The 20,327-nt window shown below is 45.2% G+C and overlaps 1 protein-coding gene across 4 annotated transcripts in view; it reads right to left on the bottom strand.

The window, feature by feature from the left end:
* schip1 (schwannomin interacting protein 1) overlaps positions 1–20,327 on the bottom strand; it is a 210,585-nt gene that overhangs the window by 31,169 nt on the left and 159,089 nt on the right. The window contains exons 1-2 of one of the 4 annotated variants that reach the window (XM_053422870.1): positions 9,374–9,974; positions 5,489–6,253 (exon numbers count right to left, since the gene is read on the bottom strand). In XM_053422870.1, coding sequence (XP_053278845.1) covers positions 5,489–6,253; positions 9,374–9,382 — 774 coding nt within the window. In that variant the 5' untranslated portion in view covers positions 9,383–9,974. Of the gene's footprint in view, positions 1–543; positions 836–5,488; positions 6,254–8,253; positions 8,623–9,373; positions 9,975–20,327 lie in introns of those variants that run through there. The other 3 variants (XM_053422869.1, XM_053422868.1, XM_053422872.1) reach the window with 3 other exon arrangements.

The raw sequence follows: 20,327 nt of genomic DNA, 5'->3' as shown, positions 1-20,327 counted from the left end.
GAAAGGCATTTGTAGTCTTTCTAACAGAAAACCTGAGATCACAAGCGGCATCCTAAGTATTTGATCAGTTTGCCTTTGTCGTTACACCAACCTTTTTATGCACCTCAAGGTAAAAGGAACATTGAAAACAGGAGAACAGCACAAAGCGTTGCTTATTTAAAACAGAACTCACATGCAAATGCACCGCATATTTGACTATATTCTGTCTTTGCCAGAAAAGGGAGAAAACAAAGTGCTGCCGAGCAGCAACCCTCATATGGTCAGAGTCCTGCTCTTTGTTAAAGGGTCACACACAACACAGCTGCCAGGAAACTGAGATACACAGACAGATGTGCAGCTGGCTCTACTTTATGACCCGCTCTTCACAACTTTTCTGTTACATGCAGAAAAACTTCAACAGACGACAAGTCACAGCAGAGGAATGTTGTGTCTTTTAATCACTACTTTGAACCCTGAACTTTGTTTCGTCTACAGCCACGTCACATGTACATAAACACAAAGCCCCAAGTTTCCTATTCTTATTAAAGTTATGTTCCACTTTACCTGAGTAAAGTGCCCGGCTTGCTGTGAGGAATCCAAGGTTAAGCTGAGCTGAAAAATACTCCACTGATAAAAAAAAAAGAGAAGGAAAAAGAACATCTACCAGCACCGGCAGACTGTCAGGACACCATGAGCAGAAAAAGATATCCTGTGATTTAGTGAGGTGATGGTGCGAGGGTGGGCATGTATGTGTGTGTGAGTGTGTCTATGTGTATGCCAGATATGTGTTTGACTCGGAGGCAGAGCCAGTGCAGTCAGTCTGAGTGAGGAGAGTGTGCATGAGCTTTGGCGAGCAGCGGGCCGGGCGTGTTTCAGCTGGTATCAGTACATACATACACACACTCATACACACACTCACACACACAAAAACACACAAACACACACACACACAAGGAGCTGTGGTTGAGCCTTAGGGGCTGAACCAGACACCACATACGTTACACACCTGGTTAAAGCCTGGCCCCCTGTTTCTGAAGCCTCCTCCCACTTACTACCCACATGCATTTCTCCTGCAGCTTTCCTCCCATTTTGTCTTTCCTCTTCTTCCTCCACTTCAAACCCTGACCCCACATTCCTCACATCACCTCCTCCTCCTCCTCCCAATCCTTTTCAATCCAGCTATCTCTCTTTTCAGGCCCTGTCGGCTTTTCTTTCCCCCATTCACCACCTAACTCGAGTGTAACTACTCGACAGTCATTCTTTCTGCCTTATATCCACTACAGCCACAGGCCAACCCTGCAATTTCTTCCCTCTCCTTTCCTCGCCCTCGCTCTCTCTACGTGGCACAGTCTGAGTCGTGGGTGAAGCCAGTGGTTTGGTCGTTAGTGGAGGGTGCCGTGCACAGTTCAACTGCTGAACTCCTGCATAATCACAGAGCCCTGAGTGGAGGGAAAGAGAGGCAGAGAGCTACAGAGAAACCGCTCTTTTCTCTCCTCTCTTTCTCATCCTTTTATTTTCCGAAGCCCTTGAGTGCTTTTCTGGGGCAGAGCACTGCGCATTTTGGGCTCCTGTTAAGTAGATGTGAGTCGACACGTTACTTCCACTGACTGCTGGAAACAGGTAAACTGTCACATCGGACTGGACAATTCAGAGATTATAGTCTTTTGAAGTTGTGAAACTTTTTAAAGGACAAATGGACTTTAGGCAATTTATAATCTTACGTGTAATGTAAGTTATGTAGTTACTTATGCCATTTGTAATGACCCATTACCACCTGGCTATAATACAATTATAGCAATTATGTGTTGTATATAGATAAAGTTGGGGGACACGCAAGAGCATAACAAATTTAGAAAAAATAAATGCAGTAGAAACTGTTCGATTATAGTTTCTTTTATCACACGAGTCAAACTTTTCTCCACAAAACACAAACAGTAATAGTTTTTCTAGGTGTTTTCAGTCCAGAAGAACTTTTTGGCTAATATCTTTTAACAGCTATCTGCATATGAAGACAGCTTGGTTGCTCAAACGTGATTGGTCGAGTATACTTGGTTTTGGTTTGGGTCCAGAGGCCTAAAGGTACGCTACAGATTCTGTACATTCACCTTCAGAATCAGTTTTTAGAGATTCGGGTTATTGGTTAGACAAAGTTAGGCAAGTGGTGGTTACAGTTAGGGTTAGGTTTAAGGAAAGTGTCCAGGAAGTGATGTACCCAGAGGTGTGTAGGTGTGAGTGACACACACACACACACCTACACACACACACAGCTCTTCCCTGATATTGCAGGTCTCAACACAGGCCCTGTCTTTATAAGCACAGTTTTCCCCTGGGGTGTTTTTAAATTGTGTGACTAAGCCTGGGTGTGTGCACTCTCAGATTGGAAAAGAAGTAGCCTGTAGGCATAGATTTAATTATTTTCCAATATGCTCCACCACCACACAGGTGCATTTCGGAGAGGCATACGTCAAAACTGACCCACCCATTCCTCGTTGCCTTTTTCACCTCGGGTCTGCCACTGAAGAATAATATTATTGTTTACCTTTCACTGGTGCGCAGCTCAATGGAAGGTTAGGGGCCAGTGTGCTTGAGGTCCCTGTGGGCCCCAATCTGCCACGCGCCACCGGAGTTCATTAGAATCAAATTACAAACAGGTCAGCTCAGCCCTCTTCCTCAATGAATCCTCCTGCACCCCCGCCCACAGCCTGCAGACAGACGCTGAGATTACAGCGGCCTGACACCACACCCTGGCTAAACACACCTGCAACAACATGACTACTTCATTAATACAGAAGTGAGTTGATGATGAAGCAACATACAGGATAAATGAAGCTTTTCATGGATACAGAACATTTTGCCTTCTGTACATTGAAAAAACAACGTTTCTGGGTACGTCCTCTAATCGGGATACGCACTAAAACTAAATGGGTTCTTCCCTGAGCCAGACTGCATCCTTCCACCAAGTTTCATTGTAATCCATCCTGTAGTTTTTGCCTAATCTTGATGACAAACACACAAACAAACCAAATAACCAATCAACACACAAATTGACACGGGGGAAGACCTAACCTTCTTGGAGGAGATGATAATTCAAAATCTATATCATAGTTTAACCTTGGATTAGATAAGCAAAGGGAACATTGGTCATCTCAATAAAGATGTGAACAGGACAGCCAAGAATGCTGTGTGTGGATCCTGTTTGACGCACATAGTGTGTTGGCTGAACCATAGACTTGACTGATATAAACCTTTTTACATTTCTTATATACAAGAAAGGATCTGCAGCTATGGAAAACCAACCCAATCAGCCTCCAGGCACAGCTACAGATTATTTACTCTGTCTTAGTGTCTGTCTTTCTAAGCAGAGATGCTTTTGAAATTCCACTGAAGCCTGAATATCTCCGTCCCACCGGACCCCATCAACATCCCATTCAGACAGACCCCCTCTATACATGAGCAAATGCGCCAGCTCGGCGGTGGTGGTGGTCCCACCTGAATGGATGTCTAAATATTTAACAACCTTCTAAAAGCACCGGCCTTCTTCTCTCCAGGGTGCCTGCTAAGTCCTGCAAATTTGCGAATTAAGAAACTCAGACGCCCCCTGACATGGAAAGAGACTGGGAATTGTCTTTTGGGAAAAAGCCTTAAAATTGCCACTTGACTGCTTTTATGCTCTTGCCAGTGGGTTAGCAGCAGGTCAATACTGCCATTGTCCCATTTTAAAATATGCAGAATGTCAGCGAGAGAGCTAAACAAACCAAAAGGTCAAATTAAATATCAGAGGTTCGGCAATTGATTGCTCTTATATGATCCATCTGACAGACATTTATCCACAGAGGAAGCAGCAGCACTTAAATGATTTTTACGAGTGGGATTGTGGAGGATATGAGCTTGTGTCTCTCGTCCTTTCTGGTGTTTCTCTTCTCCTCTAAGCTCCGCTGGGATTACAAGGCTAATTCCAATTTCTTATCGGCGCCGGGCAATCGGACTCCGAGGTCCATTTTTTTCTGCGGGTTGACTTGCCATGTAATAGCAGAGACAGCAGGGAGGCGATGGCACAATCACCATCAAGACCGGTCAATCTCCTTACCTCACACCAGGCTTCTTCCTCCTTTATGTACACACATGTAAAACACCAGCAGGGATCGGGAATGTGACTAAATGGCGATAAGCATTGGTGTGGACTTTTGTGCTTGTGTGTGTGCAGGGAGGAGATAGTGGCTGCATGTGGAGACAGAAACTCCCTTTCATGAGATTTTCTTCCACCCAGGTCAATTGTATCACATCCCACTGCCTCAGGAAAGAGACGGAGAGCAGCAGACTTCCCCCCCAGTCTAAAGCAAACCGGGAGGTGACCTTCCTGTTTAAGATGGACATCAGGTAATGAAAATTGACACAAACACATGAGCCGCGTGGCCCTGCACTGCAGCCGGGTCCTAAAGATACCATCTCCCTGTCCTTTTTGTCCGTCTTTCCTTCCTCCCACACTCCCCCACTTCTCCTGCTGCATTCCTCACATGCCTCAGGGACACAGAGGGGGCCTCCAGGACGGACAAACAAAGACACACAACACACACAACACACTCACAATGGCACTGGCCGCAACTATTGTCTGTGTGCACTGAGGAAAAAGTCTTGGCGCTTGCATATCAAAAGGAACCCCTCTCCCAAACTGAGAGTCTCCACTGAAACTGTAGCTGTTTAAATAATTATCCTGCTTCTCCCCTAAACATTTTCAAAGCTGCACCCTTCTGCACCCACAGCAGCAATAAACCATCAAGCTGCGGCTCCGACTGTAATTCAGACTGAGTGATGTCACAACACAGCAACTAAATCATAACAGCCTGTAGTGCTGGGGCTGCGGCTGGTGTGGCATCACAGGCCTCGTTCATCCAGTCTGCAGAGCGTCGATGCAACACTGACCTCTTCTGGTGGATCCACCACATGGCAAAGAACTCACAGACTTTCAGAAATTAGTTTACACAGATTTAAGTCTCCAAGGTCAGCAACAAATCTTTGCAGTGAAAGTTCTGTCCACATTCATCAGATCACAACGATTATGCACAGAAAATGACTCCTGCTTATAACAATGACATCTGACATTTTTGCAGTTCAGTAAGTGTAAAAGTCTAGTATTCATTTCGGTTCAGCTTATCTTATCTGAAGCTTCTACTTCCTGTTGATGTCTGTTTGAATCTGCAGTCAAATGCATTGAATCCCTGATTCTTTGTTACCCTCAGTCTCCAGCTGTGGAGCCAAGACTTCCGTGATGGTCAGGTTAATGGTAGGGCCACATAGCTTAGCGCTACATTAGCCAACTAATCCCTCGTTCTTCCTGTAGCTAACCTAACCTCATGCTTCCAGGGTCCATCTGACATGGATAACTGCTGGATTACAGCAGCATACGAGTACATGGGAGAGTTAAAAATATAAATGTGTGAAACATATAAGCAGAAAACCATCCTAATATACCCACACGCAGAAACAACATGTGAAATCCTTGCACACTCACCGAGGTGTAGGCGGTCTTGCCCATGTTGTGGTTCTGGATGTGGTTGAGGTTTTGATTCTCCTGTTCTCTGCACTGCAGCCCAGCCAGGTGCCTCTCCAGGGCCGCCCAGTCCATGGTGGGCAGAGGCTCTTCCTCTACACCCTCCTCCTCTCTGTATCCTCCCATCCGTACCCCAGTCCCTCCTCCGCCACCACCCCCGCTACTGCTGCGGCTCCCTCTGCCTTGACTGGAGCTACGGCGGCTGGGCTTGGGAATCCCTGTGCCCCCCTTTGGCGTATCGGGAGAGTGGAGTTGGTTGCTTCTGGGGAAAATCAAATTGCCATTCTGTTTCAGTTCCTCTGGGATGGCTGCAACTGAGGTGGCAGTGTGTCCGCCAGGGGCCGGAAGGGGTGGGACGGGCTTCACATCCTGGAATTCTTCGGCGAGGCTGCGACTGTTCACTGTCTTCCTGTAGCCTTGGCCAAGGCCGTCGACCTCCACGAGGCCTCCTCCGCCTTCCTCCTGACCAGGAGGCGGTGGAGCGGTGTAGTCGTCTCCATACTCACTCTCCCACTCCTCTATCACCTTCTTCTTATACTCTTGGTAGTCCTCATCCTCCTCATAGTCCTCTAAGGTGACCAGGTCCAGCGATGGGGAGGATTTGTAGTCCTCCAAAGTGGCCAGGTCAAGAGAAGGGGAGCAAGGTGTAACCTTGTTGGAGTTGGACTCTGAGCTGGATCGACTGGACGCATCACTCCCCAGGTCCATGCCATCCTCCCGGTAATCCTGAAACAATAAAAGAACAGAGAGACAGAATGAGATTGAGGACAGGAAGCAGGAGCATGTGAAGAAAAGGATGGTACATAGCATGAGGGTTTGAAAGAGTTCTACTATTTTGAGTTAGATAGAGTGAATGGTCAGCAGGAAGGAGGAAGGAAATATGGAAATTTAAGAGAATTTAGGGAAGTGTGTAAATTTAGATTAGTCACACCAGTGTTGTGGTTTCATGCAGAAAACCACAAAGAACTTCCTGTCCCGCAGGAACTTCCTTTCTGCACAGAATTTTGTCGACACTCTTGCTATGGACTTGTTTCTGGTTTGCTCATTAACAACTTTGCTCCTGCAAAGCCTCCAAATCATTCTAGACCATGCTAACCGATAATCTCATTCCTTTTGCATTCCTCTGTATTGGTTAATGTGTATAGAGAGACTTGTGCAACACTTGACACACACAGGGAAGGCGGAGTCCATGTTGCTGTATGTGTCAGGATAATATCCCACCACCCACTGCTACATCTGCACTACAGGGACAAAACAGGGTGTTATAGGAGAGCTGAGAGAGAGCGACATGGATGCGTCGACGCACAATACACCTAGCGGTGACACAGACGGATGGGTCCAGAGTTGTTGTCTAACCTTGATGGTGCTCCAATCACCGCCTGACTGATTAGTTTGCAGCTAATGAAAATGTCTGTGTTGTTTACAGCCCTCCACAAATCTTCCCCTGACCCGAGACTTGTCTGTTGCCGAGTTATCAGTCTTCTCTCCACAGGAGTGCATTATCATAGCGCCTCACAACACTTTGAAAAGTTAATGAAAAGCAAGGAGCTGCACACAAATTCTCTCAGGGCAAAGAGAACTTAACGACGCATTCACATTCCTGCATGATCCACATTATGAGCTGCTCTGGAAAATGAATTAATTATGAGTATTGGTAATTACTGGTTAAGATCATTAGGACTTGCTGGTTTCTAATGGAACATTTTAAAGGGAGAAAAAAATACTACTGAGAGAAGGCTCTCTTGAGTTATGGCTACTAGACCACACCTGTGCAGACGCTGGCTGTTGACGTCAAAGGACAAGACTGCTACAGGATATATCTAAAGCAAAGTGACTCAGCGTCTTAGGGAATAGATGCTGATGCAGTTAAGAGAGATGAACCATTTTGTGCTGAGAAACCTGTATTTCTCCATGAAATACCAACAGGTCACCGAGAATATGAGGGGAGTTGAGTTGCTGGAGGGATGAGGTTGGCACTGGCTGCACGGATGGGGTAACAAAAGCCCCACTTTGCCTCTAGGTCATGGTAAAATAGTTCAGGGTGACTAAAAACGTTTTGGTAAGATTGATTGAATGTATAAAACTGATTCGTTAGTTATCCCTCAGTAATACACAATTTCCCCTTGGGATCAATAAGGTATTTTTTATTCTGATTCTGAAAGTATTTCTGATACTATGCAAAATACCCCATTTTGGTCAATGGGATCATTTTCTGGGATCTTAACACGAAGAACTCCACACACACTCAAACAACCGTGTACCTCTATTTTAGCGAGGAAACATATTGGCTAAATCCACTCCCCATGACATTAAACCCCTAACATTAACCTTTTCCCTGTAACCAAATTCGTACCCTAACCCTAAAATCAAGACTGGACCCTCAAACAGCCAATTGAAAGTGAGTCCTCACTTTCCCAGATTGTCTATCCTACGATCATACGGTCCTCACTAAGACAGCTGTGCAAGTACACACACACACACACACACACACACACACACACACACACACACACACACACACACACACACACACACACACACGCAGCATAACCAGCCTACTTATGGCCTAATACTCTGAAATCTCCTCGACTATGTGTGTTTACAGCAAAGATAACAACAGTCACCATCATAAAATGTTATCAAATGTAACATTTAAGCTTCAAATGTAGCATGATTTAAAAGAATACAACGTATCAGTCCATCGGTTCATCAGGGGACCACCTTACCGACGAGCTCATCAAACGCGCTGGATCACTACACGGTCACCAGTCCCTGTCTGCGTGCGTGAACCAGCGCGTCATCCTGGCGTTGTCCCCGTCTGATCACTATTTATGCATATATATTAAACTATAATTCAGGAACCGGGTGTTTTCCTCTCTCCGAAGCAGGAAGGTCCTACAGCGGCAGCGGAGTATCCGAGCGGCCGATATATCGCGTTTCAAATCTCGGTCGTCGCCTCGTTCCTTGGAGCGTTTTCCCGGTTTGTGCGCGCACAGCCTCCGAACGGCTCCCAGATATGATCGCGTCAAAACTCGACGGTCACATGAGCCCGATCACAGAAGGCGAAACCATTTACAGTGTGCATGTGTGTGAATGAGAGCGAGAGAGGGAGAGAGAGGGAGGGAGGGAGGCTGGGGCGGTAAAAGCTGATCCTCTGTGGGATTAAGCGACGCGCAGGCGGGCAGACAGCCTTTACACACACAGGCTGGATTTGACCAACAAAATACATGCAAATTGACAGCTGCACCGACTACACCCCCCCCCCCCCCCCACACCCCCCACCACGCACCCCGCAGCCGGGCGGGTGTTATGGGTGCGGGTGGGTGCAGGGTGTTTAATTTATGTCAAACACTTCCCCTCGCAACTCCGCCGATCTCTGAAGCTGCATGGCTTTTTTCTCATGCCAGCAGACAGCGCACGCACACGCCCAGTCTCCAAGTGGCATGTTCTCCCTCTGCTCACGCATGACAGTCCCATGATTGCACCTGGCAACCGTGTGGCGAGGCTGAGGTTTATTTGAATGATCCACGTCTGATTGTCATGATTAAGCTTTTACGCGTTTCTTCAATTTGCAGAGTCATCCAGATAGGCTACCCAAATGATGTAATGCCCCCCCCCACATAAGAAAAGTCCCAGGAGGAACCTGCCCCCACCCCCCACGGCAACAACAGGGCACAGAAACGCCCAATACCCCAGCATCACAACCCCTGACCCCCCCCCCCCTCTCCATGCACATTTATCGGTCACATTTAAAGTGGTGGATGAAAAAGACTGCACCCTGGAGACGAGCTAAAAGTAGCCCGCGGACGCACGACCACTGCCATGTAAGCGGAGCCATGTACTCACTGCCATCATCCGTGTAGCCTCCGCTCCGCCGTCTCAAGACATAGTAAAGTGTGGAGAATAAAAATCCCAGGTGCCGGCTCGCTTCGCGGGCAGCTCTGTTCTAAGACGTGCGGGTGGTGGCCGGGCAGGCTGCGCCGGAGAAATGACAGAGAGCCGGTGGGTAATTCAGTGCACTCATCGCTCTGTCTGTCTGAGTCTGTCCGACAGAGGAGCCAGCCGGAGTCTGGGGTCCTGCTGTGGGGGGGAAGAACGAGGGGAGTAAACGTGGAGTGGCTTAAAATCCCAGTGGGTCAGCGCCGCTTCTCTCCACTCTCCTCCCCGGCGCACGGCGGTTCAGCTCAGCTTCGCGCGCTCGCTCCCTCACATCAGCTGGAGGAGAAATAGGCTCTGAGTAAAGTGCGTCCCCTTATGTTGCGAGCTTCCAAGCAACCAGGCTCCCTTTCTGTTTCTCTCTCATTCAGCTATACTACTTAAGAGACGACACTCCGAGCTGCACTGCAAACACAAGCACGCTGAGGCTGCTGCTCCCCGGTTGGCACACGCCGGTCTGGTGTCGGAGGCTGTGAGGCTCTCTGTCGCAGCCTGCAGCTCCGAGGACAAAGTGACGACGACAGAACACAACTAAAGCCACATCCTTCTGCACCCGCTGACCTTGCTGAAGAGAGACAGAGGCAGAGAGAGAGAGAGTGAGAAAGAGTGAGAGAGGAAACTATTTAGGTAAATTATTAAACACTCTTCTGATGGTCTCAATTTAGACTAGTGGACCTATTTTCTATCAGACAAATATAAAAAAAAACTCAGGACCCTTCTGTTGTTAAACCTTTTTGGAGCAAAAGTTGCATTTCCATCTCCCGCTCAGAATGACCTGGTTTACCTGTTATTGCTACACCTGTATAACATAACTGCATCAGCAATGCAATAAATCCAGCCTCTGAGATAAAGTCATAATGTTCAGTTTGTGTATCACATGGGTGGATTCATCTGCTTTACACTAAAACACGTGCAGCCCCACAGCTGCTGTTTTTCCAAACACTGTCAAAGGCAAGCACAATCAGTCAGGCTGTATAAATAACACTTTTATTGTACGAAACGGTAATGTTCGTCTATAAAATCGGCTACAGCACAAAGGGCAAGTTGATCATCAAACACCTACACAGGAAATATTACACATTGCTCGGAGACCTCTGCATTAGATTAACAGAGCAGTCTCAATCCCCAACAGTGCAGCCGGAGCTCTCAATCTCTTTAACAATCTATACACCATTAAAGGCTCTCGACACCACTGACATACTTCCTTTCCTCGTAGCCTGTACTTTCCCAGTGTTAGTTCCACCATTGTTGAATATGACCCATCCAATGCGACCGGGTACAAAACCACCACTACACTTTTCTCAAAAATGACTATTATTAGCCGTTCCTCTTAGAATTGCAGTGAAGCTGAAACAGTTTATTGATCCATCAGTCAATCAGCAGGGGAAAAGCTTTTTGCTGGTTCCAGCTTCTCAAACAGTATTTTTTCTTTTCTTTTATAAGATAATTTTAGGGTTGGATAATAATTGTGCAGTTTAATACATATTCGTGTTTTCTTATGCATTTGTGATGGTGCTCTATTATTTGTTTACTGGGACATCATTTGTAAAAGAGAATGTAGTGTTGTGGACAGAACCGACCAAGCAAGAAACAAACTGACCTACCAGGCAACCAAGTGAACGACCAACCAACCAACTGACCGACCGACTGACTAACTTACTAACTGACTGACTGACTAAGCAATCAACCAACCGTCTGACCAACTGACTGACTGACCAACTGACTGACTGACTGACTGACTGACTGGATGATCGACCAACTAACTGACCAACCAACTGACCAGCTGACTGACCGACTGAACGATCGACCAACCAACAAACTAACTGACCAACTGACTGACTGACTTACTAACTGACTGACTGACTAAGCAATCAACCAACCAACTGACCAACTGACTGAATGACTGACTGACTGAGTGATCGACCAACTAACTGACTAACCAACCGACTGACTGCCCGACTGATTGATCGACTGACCCAACCGACAACGAACCAACCATCTATCTTGAGCCCAGTGTCAGAGCAGAAGAGGGGCTAACACCAACAAAGCATATCCTCATGTTGCATTTAGTTTCCTCTTGCGGCAGCTGCTAATTTACATTCCCTGAAATGGAAGCTAAATGTCAATGATAAACCAATCTCACCGCAGAAGCAGTAAAATGTACAACGGAGCATTTATATAACAAGTGCAGTGATTAGGGATTATATCTGCATCTCTTGAGTGGAATGCCAAACATCTGGGGACACAGACCCGAGGCGATGTGCTTCAGTGAGGTTGTTGGGAAATCTCATTGAGTCCCAAGTTTCTCTGCCCTGCACGGCTGGCCGGGCGCAGCTGAGATTTGTAGTTGTTTGAAGGATGGGAGCTGTCCTCAGTTATGGTGCGTTTAATGTATAATGGCGGCACAAAGGAGTTCATCCATGTAATAACAGAAAAGTACTTCAAAGACCCCTGGCTGAGTCTCCCCTCACGCTACAGTTGGGACAGCACGACTGGGGATCTCCCTAAAGAGCAGACAGCAGGAGTCCAGCTTACTGCTACCACTCCATTCCCCACTGCTGCTTTCAACTCTCTTATCAGCCCTCCCACTCCTCCCATCTGCGTTTCCTCCTCTATTCCCCAAACAGGAATCAGTCATAGTGAAGTAGCTGTAGAGTTAACTGAATGTATTTAAGGAGGATAAGCCACCTGTGGCTGTTTTATCTAAGAAAAAAATGTGACTATAAGTTCTTATGCTCACCAGATAATTAACTTATTCACTTTGCAAACATAGGGAGGCAGATTTCGGTCTCGCTTGCACACGCACACGTGCACACAAATTTTAATTTCTTTGAAGTTTCTTTTCCCCTTCAATGTCAGAGCCCATTAAACAGTTTCGACTCGCCGTCCTTCCCCTCGGTGAATTGTTTCACAGAACAATAAAAGCCCCAACGAGCTGGGAGACAGGAGGGTCGGATGAAGATGTCCATGATCTGTCACATCAAAGAGCTCTGATCCATGTCTTCATCACATCTGAAGAGGAGGATGACTTTTACTGTACTTTTGATTGAGGAGGCGGTCATACAAAGTTTACCATGCAACACTTCAGGCAGTGCACATCAATCTCCCCCTCTTTTTTTTTGTTTTTCTTTCTTCCACTCCACTAAGAAGCAGTGTCTGTCAAACTGCCATTCAGTGGGATTCACCAATCAACAAGGGACAGAAACATGTGGAAAAACATCCCAGTCTGGATCTACAGGATCTGGGAAAGCGTTGCTCTATATCTAACCTGCCTAACAGTCCATCCACGGCCGATATCTGGCAGGAATCACTGAAGGCCCATTACTGACAGAGCGATAAGGCCGGAGAAAAGAATACTCCTCAGATAATACTGAAAAGTCAGGGAACATCTTCCTCTGCTTATATCTGTCTCAGAGGCCTCTAAAGAACAGCCAGCCCCTGACAGTCGGTGAGAAATTGAAACTGTCTCTGCCCTGTCAGGATCTCACCAACTCAAACGGAGAGACACCGAAAGTGACCTTGGAGAATTCTCTCCCCCCTCCTCTCCCCCGCTCTCACTTTCCAGTGACCGAGGGGGAAGAGCCAACCTTGAAATAAGACTCGGGCCAAACCAGAGGACACAAAATGAAGTGCTACAAACTTCACCCTGTACAAGGCCAAACCTGCACATGGGGAAATGTCCTGCCTTGTTATGAGAAACACGAGGCCAGTGAGTAGACTCAACACCCGGGTCGCTCACCATGTCACGTCTCTTTCAGTTAAAAAAAAAAGACACGATCCTGACTGTCATTGAAGAAATCTTTATACCTCACCTTCTACCTTTTGAATTTAAAACACTTAACAATCCTTTACTGTGTGTGAAAGACGGGTGGTTTCCGTCAGTCGGTCTTGTTCAGTCTTGCGTGAAGAGGAGTTTGATAACAGAGTAGAAAACCTGGCTAAGTTTCTCTAAATCTCCGTCATCATCGCACGGCTTAACGCATTTAACAAACCACAGTGAAGAAGTGACTCAGCCGCATCGAACCACAAACTCCCTGTTGTTGTTTTCATCTGCTCAAGCATCAAAGATGGATTTATGTTGATGAATTTAATGAATTTCTCCAGAATTCATGTTTTTTTTATCTTAAGGGAAAAAAGGCATATGTAGTGTGCCTGCATCTAAAGTGAAGTTTTAGATGTTCTGAATCAAAGACCAGAAAGTATTTTTTGGGGGATGATCTTTATGCATTTGATGTGAGCAGTTTGCAGAATAGGTCTCTGTACATGGTATGAGTATCTGATCTTAACACATACATATGCAATATAGAAATTAAGTGGCCAACCAGCCTGTGCGGAGGTTAACACTCTCCCAGTACCCCTCCAGTTCTAGTGGTGCTAATAAAGACAACATGAAGGAGGTCTTCAGTAATTCACTGTGAGACCCGGTTCCACTGCACACATCCTGCTCACCACAGTCACTGCTCTTAATCACAGTGACTGAATGAAGGAACATCATCACAGCGCTTGCATGAGTGAAGCCTGTTACGCTTGTACGTAACTGGAGTTATATGCAAGTAGCCCACAGTCACTCCACATCACTACGTTAATGAAAAAATGTGAGCACAGTAATGGCGGGGGATATAATTAAAACATAATTTAATTAAACATGTACAGTATATTACATCTTCCTAATGGGGGTATCAGTGGGTGAAATCTGACACTGAAGTGTAAAACCAAATCTACACTATCTTCAGGGGACTCCCCGTGATCACTTGCATTCAAGCGTATCTGTTCTGATTTAGTGAAGAAACAATTTGAGAAATAGTTTCATCTACTGCCTTGCAATCGCACACGATATATATGGATCGCAATACATTACACTTTCATATAAAAACTAGAATTGCACTAGTAGAGCGCAAACCTCCACCAAGGCTCAACATTCCTCCTAAAGGAGTCGAAATGCAAACACTCATAAATATCATTACTTTAAATATGTTTGATATTTTCTTTTTAATCAAGATCAATGAATTATTCCCTGGGAAATTGGTAAACAAACACTGATTTAGAAATTCCTGGTTCCTGGTACCCCTTTGACCAGATCCAAATCAAAATAATTGGCTTTTGTGGAAATCCGTTTAGTAGTTCTTGCCTGATCCTGCTAACAAACAAACCAATCAAAGACAAACCAACAGACAGGGGGTGGAAACATAACCCCCTATACCAAACAGGAGTGTGTTTTTGGTTAATGCATCTAATCAAATATCTGAATTAATGTAAATCATTGCATTCAAATTCATTCAATATATTTCAATAAACCAGAATTGCAACGTTTTTCCCCAATGACCTCCTTCACCAAATGTTATCGAAGGCAGAAACCATCATAGTCTCAATTGTGTTGCAAACTGTCCGACACATTTATATCATACACTATAAATCAATACATCACTAACCCCTCTGTGAGCGTGTGACCCCTCCCCACACAAAGTGCCACACGAGGAAGTGTGTGCCTTGAGACGCCGGCAGCAGCAGCAGCAGCAGGATGCAGACTGGGTGATGATGAATAGAGATGTCAGATGGCCACAATAGAGGTTGGATATTTAACCGGATGACTGACCCGGCACTCTAAATAGAACGGGTGGCCAAGCTATTGAAAATGGCCGTCCTAAACACAATGATGATTTACTCCATTCAGATCAACAGGGGAGTGAAGAGGAGGGACAAAGAGGATTGTGAGTGAAAATCTGGGTGTTCCTCATTTCCCTTGGCGACTCCATGCATACGTGTGTGCAATGACATCCGCCTGTGTGTGTTCATTTGCGATTGGCATGTGCTCATGAAGCGTGACAATGAACCCTTCTATCGTGTTTTTTGTAATTGTGTTTGCATAATCTGCTGAACCCCAGACGCCTATATTGGATTGCATCATTAATACCTGGCTGGAATATATTGATCCTCCCTTCCATACTGTAAATCCAGCCAACCAGTTCACATGCTAATGAAGTGTGAAATGAATTGTGAGAGCGACACCTTGTCCAAGCTATATACAAGCATACACAGCTATTAGATGCATATGAATGGGAGGCATGTCCGGATCCAGTCTATGCAGGATATGTGTGCCTCTGCAGTGTACAGCTTGTCACCCGACGTGTACAGACTCAGATTTACAAAATTTGTATAGCTTAGTTTACGGCGGCTGAATTTAGCCGTCGACCGCATTTCACGTTCATTTCAGCATTCATCACGATGCCTTAAATCCAAACTACCAATTACTGAAAAGACCAGAATATGTGCGTATGGCCATTACCGTAAAGGAAGAAATGTGGGGAAAACAAATAGCAATAAATGTGATGAAGGACGAGGCAATAGTATTACTGAAGGGGAGGAGGAGGAGGAGAGTTACTGTGACGAAGGAGCTGAGGGAAGATAAAAATGTTGCTCATGATTATGTTAACAATCAGTGCAGAAATCAGAGTCATTACAGCCGTGCTTGTGCTGATGAAAATGATAGATTCTAAGGCTATAGTTAGGAGATATAGATGATCAAGTTGACATGCAGGATTAATCTAAAGTTACTCTTGTTGGGGATGATAAATTCATCCATCCATCCATCCGTCCCTCCATCCATCATCTATACCACCTATCCTTTGAGGGTTGCAGGGGGAGCTGGAACCAATCCCAGCTGACATTGGGTGATGTAAAGCATGGAAAGGTCGCCAACATGCAAACAACCATTCACACTCAAATTCACTTTAGAGCCGTCAATTAACCCGAGCCCGACCTGCATAACACGGGGAGAACATGCAAACACCACACAGAAAGACCTGGGCCGAACTGGGAACCTTCTCGCTGTGACGCAACAGTACTAACCACTGCACCACCATGCCACCCAGAGCTGAGAAACCTGTAGGAAACTGTTTTAGTCCAAGTATGAAATTCGATCAAAGATCTTCATGCTGCAGGAAATTGAAATTCATGCCCAAACTCCCCGGGGGACTGGAGCCAGCAGTGTCGGGAAAAGTCAGCCAAGTCGTTAATGAAGTTATGACCAGAGACACCGCTGTGGCTGGAGATCTTAATCGCATGCAAGAGTGGACGGCCTACTTCAGACCTATGCTTCAGACCCATTTGGTCCAAGGCACACTAATGTTAATCAGAGAAAAAGAAGGGGAGGTTTGTAATCTGCTCAATTAGCCCAGGCTGTAGAGGCGCCCCCTGTGGGGCTGAGCAGAGATTCAGGTCCAGGACTCTGTGCCTGTTACTGAAAAACGTTTTTTCAAGAATCACAAGAAAGGGACCTAAAGGTTTATATAACGGTCAAGCCTAGATTTATAACTCTATCTAATAATTTCCAGATTTACCACATCTCTCACACGCTGGAGGAATTTCAGGTCAGATGTTTCTTTTTTTTTATTTCCTCCTCCGCTCCCTCCTCTTTATGTTTCCCTACACCTTATTTCCCTGCCCTTTTGCTCTTTCTGCAACGAGGCAGAAAACATCCAGCGGTTAAAGAGTCACATAGACGGAGACGCCAAGAGTGTGTCAGGTCCCGATCCCCGGTCTCTCTCTCTCTCTCTCCCCCTCTCTCTCTCTCTCTCTCTCTGTGTTGCTGGCCTGGCTTGCCTCCATGGCTGTTTCTGTGCCCCGTCAGCAGTACCGCCAGGCAGAGATATGCATCCACCCTAACCCTTCGCTCAGCTCCGCACCACGCAGCGCACAGACGTCCATGCAATTTACTGCCCTTCCCAAATTGGATGACTTCTCTGCTGTTTTGTGCAGGCCTCACACCTGCTGTTCTCCACCTTCTCTCATAAACAACTAAACATCCAGAGACTGGGAGGGACTGAGGCAGCAGGAATTGATTTAGGGAGCGAATTAAACCAGGACGGCCTGAATGAGATAGAAGACTGGCAACGGGTTGATGGTTGAAACGGATAAAAATGAGACTTGCCTTTTCCACCAGGAACACACCTACAGGCACACACCATGAAAATATGGCATGGAAATCACCCTGTATTGTGCAGGTTTCAGCACCAGCCCAGCATCAACACAGCCGCTGATGATCTATGGCTTTCACAGTTTGACCTCAGAGGCAGCCATGTAACCCGCCAGGTCACCGGAGAGTTGTCAGGGTTAAACGCGATCTGATCAGCCGTGATGTGACTGAGTGACAACCCCATTTTATGCCCTGGTTGACTGGGTATATAGATCATTATGGTCGCGGGAGAAATAGAGGTGTGTATTTGTCTGTGTTTTCTAGTAATACATGGGTGCATGTGAACCCTGCGAGACCCCAACAGGTGGTGGCAAACAGGCTAGATCAATTATTGATCCTTCCCAGACTGCCATGTGTGAGATACTACTGCATCACAGTCAGATGTGGTCTGATAACTCATCATCGCAGAGATGGCAAGACGCGAGCAGCAACGCTCCCTCCCCTCCAGCAGCTTCCATTTTGGGTTGTGTCATGTGGTTGGAGTGTAACCGTCCCTTGTGGCCTCCACACACTTATCTGCCTCACTACAGAAAGGTGACTTGCAGAATCAACTATGAAAATAATTTCCGGGGATACTAATGATACTTATTGTACTTATAAACACACACTGATATGGAAATATTTATACAGACCACTAATATACATATACACATTTCAAAGTTCCTTTCTAAATTTAGTCATTTTTTTTACCAAAAATTGCACAAATAAAATTTAGAAACAAAGCCTGTATCTGTAGAGTGTATTACACTGAGAATTCTCCTCACCTGATATGTGGTCAGATATATCTTGTAACATCTTAAACAATCTGCAGCAGAGGAACATTACATTTAGTTGGCTTATTGGGCGGTACAGTGTACATACGCAATCTTTGCTCTCTGTCACAGTATTTACAGAGAATCACAACCGTTGGTTACTAAGAAACCTGCTTAATTTTAAAGCATCCATTTTATTTGCTGTATTTAGGTAAATTGATTTTGTGGAGTTATTCTACAATTTTTTGGTTAAAATCGCTATAATTTTCTGAATTGGTTCTGTTGCAATATCTGTCTTTGATAGAGGTTAGGTTTAATTCTCACTGGTGTTTGTATCCTTTCAGGGAATAGCCAATTTTATTGTTAGTTTGTTGTTGTTAGACTAAAAAGTGTGCAATACATTAATTTACTGAGCTCCCTGCTCTTTCTCCCCAAATGAAAACTTTCTCCTGAGAGAATTTCTCCTGCTACTGTCTTTATTGTCTTACAGGAAAATGGTGCGTACATTGTTTAAATCCGAAAATCCTCCATCTTTAACAGGATGTTATATTGTCTCTGAATAATTGCAGTCCCCCTCAAGGTGAAGGCTCAGCTTTATGTGCACATTCTTGCAGCCTTGATACACTGCTCATATAATCCAATCTTCACTTCACAGATAAAAATAACCCCTCCTGTTATTTTAACTGTCATGTCACTGCTTTGTCTCCGTATCTATAACTGGATAAGGTATCATCTTTGCAGCAAGGCCACAGACATTTATCAACTTTTCTTTTTCTTGCAAGGGGATATAAAGAACCAACTCAGTGTTCCCTGTTACCCTTACCCATACGTACCATACATTGTTTCTCAGAGGTGGGGTGGGTGTCCCAGCTTGACATCTTATTGCTGCAGGGGCAAAGCTTTGGGCTTTTCCTGACTTTGTTTGGGTTACCCGCTGTAGCTATGGTTAACTCTGGGGCTATAAACGATCGCAAGTCTTTGAAAAGCTTGTTCAGCTAAAGGCGATAATACAGGGGGAAGGTCGTTTTTTCACCACTAATATAGGGATGAAAAGTAACTCTAATTTACGGAGGTCTTGCCACCAGTCGTTAAGTGTTGCTGCTTGTTTTACGGGGTTCTATCTATAACCTTATGCTTTTCTAATTTCTAGACATTTAGTAAATGTTGGTTCCTTATGTTTATTTGCTTGCAGGACCCACTGGGATCAGCATCCATATGCATTTGGCTTTTTTTGCCTTGAATTTATTACCAGAACTGCTCGTGCAAGTGATACAAATTTCACTGGAAATATTATTGCAGCAATTTTATTACTCCTCATTTCAGTGATACATTCAGAGATTAGCTTAATGATGAAGTAATAGAGGAGACAGAATTGGAGCCGAGATCAGATTATGGCAGTTTTAATCATAATAGCCTTCTTTTTCATGTGGATTATACTGTGCTGATTAGAGCTAATCCATGACCACAGAACATGGATAATGGGAGAATCCGTGAATGGACTGCCAGTGTTTGGATGAAACAATGGTTCGGTTGCTGTAATTATAGCTGCCATTTGTTAATAAAAAAAAATTCTGATGGGACAACGGTAAATATCAGACCCACCGGATCGTGCAGCTCTGCCTTGTTAACGACGGCAGGTGGATCGGCAAAACAAGTCATCAGAGACTCCCTTTGAATAAGCAGAAGGGAAATATTTTGTGGATATAATGATGCTGGGCCAAAGAGCTGTGCAGGCTTTGTCCTTTCGGAATTACAATCAGCCTGAACCACTGAGAGATTGGGATCATGGGTAGAGTATTGAGGAAAACCCCCCAAGCAAAAGGAATCAGACAGCAAATATGCCTTGCAATTGAGTGTGATGAATCATTCAAATGCAAAACAATAGAGTACGGTGCATCAATATAGTAGGTGATAGGTGTTCAGGGAACCTTTGTGTGATTTTGCGCCCATCTCTGTGACTTTGTGCTTCATCCAACCCAGAGAAATAACTGCAAATATATTTAAATTATTTCACGTTTCACAAGACTGGATCCTGACAGAGACAATGTTGTTGAAAGTCAAGCTTTGTGATGAGCAAGCAAATGGCTAAGAAGCTGTGAAGGAGACTCATTTACAAAGTAAACCTGTTAAACTTAACTAA

Source organism: Pleuronectes platessa, chromosome 5 (assembly GCF_947347685.1).
Source record: "Pleuronectes platessa chromosome 5, fPlePla1.1, whole genome shotgun sequence".
NCBI lineage: Eukaryota > Metazoa > Chordata > Actinopteri > Pleuronectiformes > Pleuronectidae > Pleuronectes > Pleuronectes platessa.
The sequence above is the reverse complement of the archived record's forward strand: the minus strand, read 5'-3'. Positions and strand labels throughout refer to the sequence as shown.